Genomic DNA, 10163 nt, shown 5'->3' with positions numbered 1-10163 from the left:
GGGTGGTACGGGGCTTCAGGCATCCAAGCTTGTGGATCATGCGCTGATGACGTCCGTGTCGACGACATCAGGGAGGGAGTGGCATTGTTGGGAGAACCTACGGATGTAGTCCTGCAGGGACTCGCTGAGCTCCTGCTGGCAACTCTTGAGGTCCTAGGAGTTCCTAGGGTGGACATACGTCCCCTAGAAATTCCTGACGAAGACCCTCTTGAGGTTCGCCCAGTCGCGGATGCTGTCGTGTGGGAGGAATTCAAGCCATGCCTGAACATGTTCCTCCACGCAGATGGGGAGATACTGAATGATGAAATAGTCATCATCCATCCCTCTGGCTCGGTAGGCGAGCCAGAAATCTTCGAGCCAAATACTGGGGTTTGTCTCCCCGGTGTACTTGGTGATGTTGGTGGGCGGTCGGAAGCGCTGTGGGAACGACGCTCTCCGGATACGCCGGTCAAAGGCCCATGGCCCTAGACCCTCAGGGCTGGGACTCCGGTTGTCCGATCGGCGACCGTGCCTGGGGCACGTTTCACCGCTCCCCTCGAGGGTTCGGCTGGGATCCATGTCGCCTACTCTTGCCACCGCCCGGTGGACGTCATCATCGTGCCGGGCCCGATGCCGGTTGCTGACGATGCTGCGAGCATCCTAGCGATCAGTGTGGAGCAGGCGCCAGGTCAGACCGAGGCGTGGCTGTCGCCTCCCGAGCCTCACCTAACGGCTATAGCGGCGAGTGGATGGAGCGATCTGTCTAGCGCATCCCTGTTCCCCCGGTGGGGAGAGATGGCGCGTGTTGGAGTCGCGATGCGGAGCTTTCTTCCTGTTGAACAGCGGTGGCTTCTACTAGAACCCGAAGGTTCCGGTAGATTGCCCACTCCTAGGGGTCGACGGGCTCGGGAACGCCGCACAGAAGCATTGCCGCAGCAGCGATGTTCTGGCCAGCCCAAGCGAACTGTGGGAGATCGTTCCCCTCATTCATGATGTCGTGTTGGACCTGATGGGCGCGACCCGCTGGGCCATGTGCTTTGGGCGCAACATGGTGTACCGAATGCGCCGGCGCAGGCGGTGGCTAGTTTTGCCGCTGTTGTCGTAATTCCTCGGCGTGCGCTTGCGCAGACGTGAGGGCCCCCGCACATGGGTCCAGAGGGGTGTGAGTCTGCGTAGATTCCACAACCATCAGCGGCTGTCTTGGAGCATCCGTCATAGCACACTCCCGAGACGGACGGTGGCGAGGTGCCACGTCGCCGATGCTGGAGCCGTCGCTCTCACCCTCGTCATCCGGGAGTTCGTGGGGAGTGGCAGGAGCGTAGCTCGCCATTCCCACGAATTCGGATGTGAGGGGGGGATGACACCAGTATCCTTCGAAGCCCCCGAGCATACGCATCCGCGTGGGACATGAGGCCATAGGAGAACCGATCGTACGGTGTTCGTGGCGTGGGCAGTACGGTCCCTCCGGATGATCGGTGGGAGATAGTAGATAAAGAGTAAATAACAGTACACATATTACTTATAGCAGGGTTTGAGCAGAGAGTTTGCTCGGAATGAAGCGCAGATGCCGCGTTCTTGAAGTCGTGCGTCCCGAAGTCCATGGAGGGCGCCCCTCCGACGGGTGCCAGAACGAGTGCCTCCACGCGGAGGTGTAGTATGCCGAGCCGGTCGACGATGAAGTCTAGGCTTCCGAAGAGGAAGGCCTGGGATGGCTCAAAGACGGGTGGAACCCACATCCCAACAGGTGAGAGTGCGGGAAACTCCAGCGAGCCGAAGCGAATCGTATCGCCTGAGCCCTCCATGACGAGGGTGGTGGAAAAGTGGGACATCCGATGACCAAAAAGTATTGAACGTACAACGTCTTCCCCACGGACGGCACCAACTGTCGGTGCAGAAAGTGACCAACAAGTAAATATTTGTAGTTTTGTCGTACGTTGTGATCGGAGGTGGCCTAGCACTCAATGACACAGGGTTTATACTGGTTCAGGCAACGTGCCCTACGTCCAGTTTGAGTCGGTCGGTGACTTTATTCCTAAGCCTAGGTGCTCGAAGTTTGCAGTGGGGTTACAAACGAAAAAGAGAAAGATAGGGTGTACGAGAGGTCCGGTCGGCTCCGGTCGGAAGGGCCAAGAGCGACAGGAGCTCCACTATGAGCTAAGTGTTCAAGCATGTGCTTGAGGTCCGAACCTAGCGGTTCTGTGGTTGTGAACTAGTGAACTTGGTCGATCTAGTGAATCTGGAATGACTTGTATGAACTTGAATTAACTTGGATTTTTACCTCACTCTCTTGGGAGAGAGCACATCCCCTTTTATAGATGAAGGGGATGGCCTTACAAGTGAGAGGGAAGGAGTATGTTTGCTTCTAAGCTTTGTTGCCTATGCCGGTGGGTATAGGACGATGGTAGGCGCCCACAATACTGTTGGTTGTCAGATGCACATGGGAGGTCACGTCGTCTTGTTCGGGTATGGCAGATGTCGGTACCTGCATATACAGTTGATGCCCAGAGGCATATGAGGAGTTTCACCATGTTCACTCGGTACGGTAAATTCTGGCGCCCACAACACTGTCGATGCCCAGAGGCATGTAGGGGGGCTTACCGTATGAGAGTTAATGATGCCTACAATACTGTAGGTAAAATATCGGCGCCTACAACATTGTTCGGGTCAGGGCGGTTGCAGAGTACTGTTTCTGCAGGTGTATAGGGTACGGTCCCTAGTATCGTGTTTTGACTTGTGCACCTTGCCTCGATTTCTCCGTTCGTTCCCTGGTCCTTTCCGGGCCGGCGTCCCCGGTCGGTTGGTCCCAGTCGACTCTGGTCGCGTTAGTCGGAGAAGAGCAGCGAGTAGGGTCTTTTCATCCCCGGTCGGAGACGTGGGGTCAGAGTCGGAGGTAGTGCTTTGCCAGGCCTTTCGGTCGGAGAGACCGTCCGGAGGCGGCTAGAGGCTGAAGTGAGCGCTCCGATCGGAGAGGTGGGCCAGAGTCGACAAACGAGCGCTGCTCCTCCTCGGCCAGATCTTCCGGTCGGTGACTGGATCGTCCTTCTGGCCTGTTGTTTAGACTCTTGGGCCGGTCCATGAGTCGCGTGCTGTCTGCTTGGGCTGAGCCTTTACGGTGAAGTCGGTCCGCGAGAGACCCCGGGTTTATGAACCCGACAGGTAGCCTCTTCTAAAAGCTATAAATAAATAGATAGAGACAAATATGGTTAAGCTGTACGTGAATATAAGTAATTTTACTTTCTGGTGAATCGCTCTTGGTTAAGTTGGAGAGGAGCTAAACCATTTCAGCAATATTTGCTAAGTTTCAATAGTTGATCAAGTATGTGTATCTGCTGACAATATAAATTTTTGTGCAGGTGTGTGTGGCCTCGCACGGTCGCACCGTCACAAACATTTTTTTTCCATAGTCGCCAGGCCCCGCGATCCAACGGGAGCTGGAGACTCCAGAGCCCTCAGCCCAACCCGCAGCCCAACAACGACCCCCGAGCAGGAGCGGCGGCGGCGGCACAACCCTCTCCGGCGATCGGCATGGGCACGCGGGAGGTGTACGAGGAGAAGCTCCGCAGCGGCGCGCACCTCCACCGCGATCCCACCATCAACCCAGGCCTCGGCTCGCCCCGGTGCCCGCGATGCCTCTCCCTCCTCAACCCCACCGCGGTGCGTCTCTCCCAGTCCCCTTCCTCTCCCGATTCCTCGAGGCGCTTCCCTGGCTATGTTCCTGACCTGTTCTTATATTCTGCCCGTAGGGAGAGAGGGACTGGGCCATCACCTCGGTCCTTCACGACGCCACCGCCGTGGTAACACGCGATCCCCCGCTCGCTCTCACGCGGCTGCGAGATTCGTGTGGTCTCTGCGCCACCGCTTCAGGAAATTTGCTGCTAACTTGTGTGCGATTTGTTGTCCTGTTTGTGCTGTTGTTTTAGGCTGGCTCCGGTGCAGGCGCTTTGCTCAGTGCTGTGCACGGGTTTAACACAGGTATCTTCCAGTTACTTGTTTGGTTTTGGGATTGGATTAGTAGGCATCCAGATTGGCACAAATTGATATTGTTTTGTTGTTTCTTTGGAACAGGGATCCCTTTTGTCCAGAAGCATGTGAAGGGGACGAAGTGGCTGCAGTTGCTTGTTGGGGTAAGTCTTGGCTTTTGTTTACTGATGTGCATGTATGGGTATACGGCTATACCATGTTCTATTGTGATCTATCTTAGATAGCTTACTAAAGTTTGGTGTGAATATTGATCTAGTAGTCTGATTCAATATTTTACATGTGTGAAGCCTAAACCATTAGGTAAAATGATGATCTTTGGCAAACAAATTATCAAGGAAAAACTCTGCTTGTTTAGTAAATCTGCGTAATCAGCTTTAAGAAGGATATGTTAATAAATGAATGTCTGGTTCTCTTGACGTGAGGATCAACTCAACTACAAACTATATAGTATGCTGACATTACAGGATTTTTTTTATAAAAAAAATACAGATTAGTATTTCAAGGCAAAGTAATAGTCAAACACAGATATTTGATTGCCTGCGTAGTCATTTCTCCGGACCATTTTTAGTTTATCTTTAAAAACAATTGGACTGGGGGAGCTGAACATGGCATTCTACACATTAAGGTTTAGGGAGTTAACCTTCCTAACACATTCAGGATTTGTTATGTGGTTACCGGCATTGTGGTTTGTCAAGTCCTTGATTTGGCCATTTGCTGTCAGGGGTGACTTAACGTTGAAGTTACCTGGTGCCAATGCACCAGGGTAAAATTTTTTTGGCCATTCAACAGTCTCATTTTCACCATATGTTCCAAAAGAATTGTGTATGCTACTTAAACAGTGCACCAGGTCATTTGCTTGTAGTTTTGCCCCTGTTTGCTGTCCTGTGTTTCAGTGGCAAATGCTAATAGCTTTTGTAGATTTTGTGATTTGGCCTCTATAGAACTTTGAGAAAGGATGTTTTGTTATGATCTGTTCACTTTGGAAATTGCTACTTCTGTAGGTGCCACCGCTGCTGATGTTCTCAGGCGCCAGTGCTGTATTTGGTGGTAAGTCTCCTCCAATAACTATATTTTTTTCTAGACAATGCAATAAGCTCTACGAAATTGTCCGCACAAGTTACTTTGACTTTTTTGAGCTATGATCTGATTATTAAACAAATGCTTCTTTATGTGTTTGGACTGGGAATCTATGCAAATCTATAATTGGAAACATGTTTTTTTTTTTTTTTTTTTGCAATTTTTGTGTTTAGACTATAGCTTATAGGGCGGGCCTGGTGCAAGTGGTAGAGTCTTACCGCCTGTGACCGGAAGGTCCCGGGTTCGAGTCGCGGTCTCCTCGCATTGCACAGGCGAGGGTAAGGCTTGCCACCGACACCCTTCCTCAGACCCCGCACAGAGCGGGAGCTCTCTACACTGGGTACGCCCTTTAGACTATAGCTTATAGGGGTACAGAAACAGATACAATTTGTCATCAGGGTTGGATTAGATGTGGTTTCATTCCTGTCAAAAGTCTACATGAACTTTTCCATCTTGTTCTTTCCAAATCCATCAACCCAGACATATGTATCTAAAAACAATTTTGTTTAACAGCTTAATGTTAAACAATATTTGGCTTGTAAACTTCATGTTTATTGTTATATAAGATACTATCATAATTGTTAAGAGTCAATTGGAATAGCAAATCCTGGCTTCCATCCGATGCATGTTTTTTTTTGACAGACTTGTTAGCAAACTTGATTTGTTTTTCTATACTGCATAGTACCTAATGATATATTACTTGATGCAGCATATGCACTGCCAAGATTTGCTCAGCTCACCGTGACGTCTTACTACGCGGCATCAACTGGCTCGCAGTACGCGGTTTCACAGATCACACGGCAGATCGAAAGAGGTCATTTCCAAGAATCTGACGAGAAGTCTAGATGAGTTGGTTGGCATTCAGTTTGTTCTATTGGTCCCATGTACATGGTATATGTAAGTACGCTTATTGCTGCTTTTGCCATGGTACAGTACTAGTTTTACTGTGTTTCAGACAGCACGCAGTGAATAAAATTAAATTGTCTTGCCCACCTGTCTGCATTCAGGTCTTGGGTTAAAATGTTTTTTTTTTCACTCAGTAAAATGTTAAATTTATGTGCGGAGAACTGAGATGATGATACATTGCAGATTTGCAATGAAGAACACGACCTGGTAGACAGTTAATGAATCATTGGTGAATGAAGAGACCTCTAGCAATTACAGTGCACATAAACAAACGCAAATGACTAGTTAACACTGGGTGTTCTCATCAGCTATCATCAGCGATGTATTTGAATATTGGAAACAAATCCTACACCAATCACCAATTCTCCAATTCTTGATCAGACAAACGTCCAAGTCGAGCCGCGATCCGCGATCTGGAGGAGAGTGGCTAGATCTAGCTGCCCGGCGGCGGTATCCCGGCGTAGTACAACCACGCCCTCTCCTTCTCCCGCCGCTGCTTGCGCAGGTACCACTCCCGCCACTGTATGAACTCCTTGGTCCGACGCGCGCCGTGGTCGGACCCGGCGGCGGCGGCGGGCGGTCGCACCACCGCGCGCTTCCGCCTTGGCCGCGGCATGCGCGGCCCCGGCCTCTTCATGCTGATCGCGACGACGACCCCTATCATCGGCACCGGGGCCGGGGCTGCACCCCTCCCTCCGTCTTCTCCCACCGCGACGAGATCGTTGACGTCGTCGGATGAAGAGGAGGCCGGCGCCGTCTCCACGCCCGCGCCCTGTCCCGTGTCCGTTTCGCCGCCGTCCATTTGTTTCGTAACCGGCGGCTAGGGGGTTACTTGGGTGAACCACCTACGCCTACGTACTAGTAGGCTCGGTCGACGCGTGTCACGTTTTATAAAGCCCGCACTGGGTCGGTTGGGGCTGCCCTGTGGCGGTGCGTGCGTTTCGATCGGGGTCGGTTGGGGTTGTTCCATCCAAACCCGGATCGATGACGCCGCCTCTTCGTTCTCCCGGATTTCAAATCTTCAGCATCGTGCGTAACCGATCATCTTTCGTCTTTTTTTTCCCGGATGCTTCACGTTCGCCGCTCGCTGTATATTCTTTTTTTGTCTTTTACGAAAGAATACACGCAAAGCAACACATCCGGCCGAGATTGATAAATTTATAGAGAGCCGTAAAGTAAGAGTACGTCTCACTGTGTAAGAGACTAATGGCATGTTTGGGTTGCGGCGTGAGACAATCCGGAATGATCCGAACCTAATGCCAAAGCTGCCAATGCTGTTTGGTTACTGGCATGGAACTGCCCTGTCCGTCATCAGTTGATTCCCTGTAGAATTAAATTACAAGCAATTGTAGAGGACGGACTCACTCCGCAAAAAGTGTCGGATGGACCCATTCTATTGTCAGCGGGTTCACTTGATGCCGGGTGAAATGAATCGGCAAACCAAACGCGCTGTAAGGGCGAGCATGGAGGCTTGCACTCTTAGCGGTTTCAGTATAAATAAAATGGTCCACATAGACTAGGAAATGTTGAAACTACTATTTTCACAATGCAAACTATCACTACTTGTGGTTTTCACAGAAACTTTTTCGTTTCATCATACCTCACTTTTATTTCTTCTCCCTCTTCTTTTATTTAGCATGAACCACATTCTCTCTCCTTAAGCATATGTAACTTCTGCATGCCACTATAACAACTACAGAGCACCTACTTTTTATATCTGATCCTACATGGCCCTTAAGCTACCAGTAAAAGCACGGCATTGGAGAAGGCCTCAGAGTCGGAGTATTAAACCGGCCTGTTAGTTTCAGTGAACCAGTGGGCGTGCGTACGATGTAACCGCGTGTTTGTTCGTTGTATATACGACGAAAATCAAGGCCATCCATCAAGATGCCGGCGGTGAAGACGGATCGCGCGCACGTACGCAAGTGACCCCTTCCATCCATGATCCATCCAATTCCAATGCAATACTCAAAAGACAAGAAAGCAGCATTGGGTCGAGTAAGGACGCACACGTACGTTGCAGTACGCGTCTACGTGCACGTACGTACGTGTTATGAGTATAATCTATGACGGTACTATCTATACTTGTCTCCCATCATCAACGACACAATAATAACGCCGCATCATCCCGACAATCGAAGTGCATGCATAATAATCACGAGTACTGCTCCTGCGTACAATATGGCGTGCCGTCAGCACCAGCGCGCGCGCGTACGTATATCCACTAGCACGTAGTACAAACTTTTATGCCAGGCTCTAGCTGGCGCTCACACGTACGTACGTGAAGCGGTTGTCGTCGCTCCGATCCGGTTGTCGTCGCTCCGACGCCACACACGTAGACGACCACCACACAGCACGCGCGAAGCGGTTGTCGTCGCTCCGATCCGGCAAGAACTACGTGATCGATGGATGCATGGACGATGATGGATCGATCGTCCGGATCGAACGTCTTCCGAGGTCGACGCATCGATCTGTCGATCCATCGACGGAGTGCCGGTTCGTTCGAAGAAGCGTACGTGCAGGACGCGTACGTGCGCACAGCGTGTGGAACGGATGCGCGCACCGGCCGGCGCACATATAGCCAGCCAGCGAGTCAGCGACGTGCATGCGCTGCACCGTACCCCGCTGGTTTATTTGCAAGGTCAGGCGGCACACGCCATGTGGTCTCGGTCGAGGGACACACGCCATGTGGTCTGGATGTACGCGTACGCGTGACTTGGATCAGATCCTAACCGCCCGGCCCGGCCCTCCTCTCGTACCGGCGCTAACCCACGATCGACAGGCACCTAGCTAGTGAGCCCCCGGGCCGGTGCCGCGCTGGGTTCGGTCGGAGTGTAAGTACGTGCATTATTAACAGTAGGGAGTAACATTACGGCATTGCCAACATGCATGTCTTGATCGATTCGACACATGTCATGCATAGTTCGTGATGAGAGGATCTAGGACAGGAGAATAGGCCGGGCACGTGCAGTACGTGTGCTGTGCACGTGTTATTATACAACGCACACGCACACGACACGCCGGACACGGTGACGCCGTAATGTTACTCCCCACTGTTGGCAGTTGAAACCAAGTGCGTGTAGCCGTGTACAGTACACGTCTACACTCTGCTTCTGTGCTTCTAGAACTCTGCTATATATGTGTGAATATACCATCATGAGCTTAGATGAAGGCAAACTTTATACCAAAGTTGTAGTACTCGAAGAGATCCGTAACTTTTTAGTTGATGACTTTTTTATTTGAAACCGTTTAAGGCTAGAAAATTTTGTTTAAAGTTTTCATAATTTGAAATTATTTTTTGTTAAATTTTTCAAGTAACTTTAGATGGAGAAACGACCTAAATTATAGTACTAGAAAAGATCTGTGACTTTTAGTTGACTCCTTTTTAATTTAAATACAATTAGGATCTTAAATATTTATTATAGTATTTACTAAAGTGAATGACTAAAAAAGTTTGTATCAGTCGTTTAGTTACATAAAGTATCGCCGGTAGCTAGAAATGGTTCTGTAGTAATTTAATAAACGAAGATCGTGCGTGTACACATTAGTCAGCGGCTGTTAGATGCTTCTACGTACCAGTATACCAAGCCCGGTCCCGTCGACGGTACGCTGGACTAGCTAGTGTCCCTAATCCGTGATTATTGCCAAGCACGATATATCCGTGGAAACAAGCCAAGATAATATTAATTATTTATATATATGGCTCATTACACGTGACCACATGTAAATGGGAAGGACAAGGAACTGAAGAAAGTCATGCATGGATGTTACATTTACCGCCACTTACCATCTCACCTGGGATCTTTTATGGTAACCAGAGCTTAAGGACATGTTTAGGACTGCTCCTACCAACCATTCTCCCATAGCATCATCATCTAGCATTGTTATTCTAGTCTAGTCTAGTCTAACGCCTTCTCCGAAAAGCTCTCAAGGAGCAACTAATCTTGCTATGTATAGAAGGCACAGGGCCACAGGCTAGGTACTCGCTGCTCTCTGTTGTGTGGGCTTGGTCGGACATGTGAGTATGTGACTGGTGCCTCCGGTGCTCCTGCCGCAGAGATCAACGGTAAGGTCAACGACAAGCCGGCCGGTGCCGAATCCCGCGTGTACGAGAAGCGGTACGCTATCACTTTGTTTCGAATGGATATATGGATAATCATTAATAGATGTATCGTGTATGATATGGTATGGAATATGAACTATGGATGTATGGTATAGTA

General features: G+C 50.1%; 1 protein-coding gene across 1 annotated transcript; it reads left to right on the top strand.

The window, feature by feature from the left end:
• Positions 1 to 3365: 3365 nt before the first annotated feature.
• LOC136519888 (uncharacterized) lies at positions 3366 to 6029 on the top strand. Its single transcript, XM_066513275.1, has 6 exons — positions 3366 to 3633; positions 3723 to 3773; positions 3900 to 3951; positions 4045 to 4103; positions 4962 to 5007; positions 5747 to 6029. The coding sequence occupies exons 1-6, from the start codon at positions 3505 to 3507 to the stop codon at positions 5884 to 5886; spliced, it is 477 nt and encodes a 158-aa protein (XP_066369372.1). The 5' UTR covers positions 3366 to 3504; the 3' UTR covers positions 5887 to 6029.
• The last annotated feature ends 4134 nt before the right edge of the window (positions 6030 to 10163 follow it).

The sequence above is a fragment of the Miscanthus floridulus genome, chromosome 18, assembly GCF_019320115.1.
Source record: "Miscanthus floridulus cultivar M001 chromosome 18, ASM1932011v1, whole genome shotgun sequence".
Classification (NCBI taxonomy): Eukaryota; Viridiplantae; Streptophyta; class Magnoliopsida; order Poales; family Poaceae; genus Miscanthus; species Miscanthus floridulus.
This window is presented reverse-complemented; position numbering and strand designations above follow the sequence as displayed.

Coding starts and splice junctions, on each gene's coding strand:
- LOC136519888 (XM_066513275.1), top strand. CDS start 3,505: ATGGGCACGCGGGAGGTGTACGAGGAGAAGCTCCGCAGCGGCGCGCAC. Junction 4,104..4,961: donor GGCTGCAGTTGCTTGTTGGG/GTAAGTCTTGGC, acceptor CTACTTCTGTAG/GTGCCACCGCTGCTGATGTT. Junction 5,008..5,746: donor CGCCAGTGCTGTATTTGGTG/GTAAGTCTCCTC, acceptor TACTTGATGCAG/CATATGCACTGCCAAGATTT.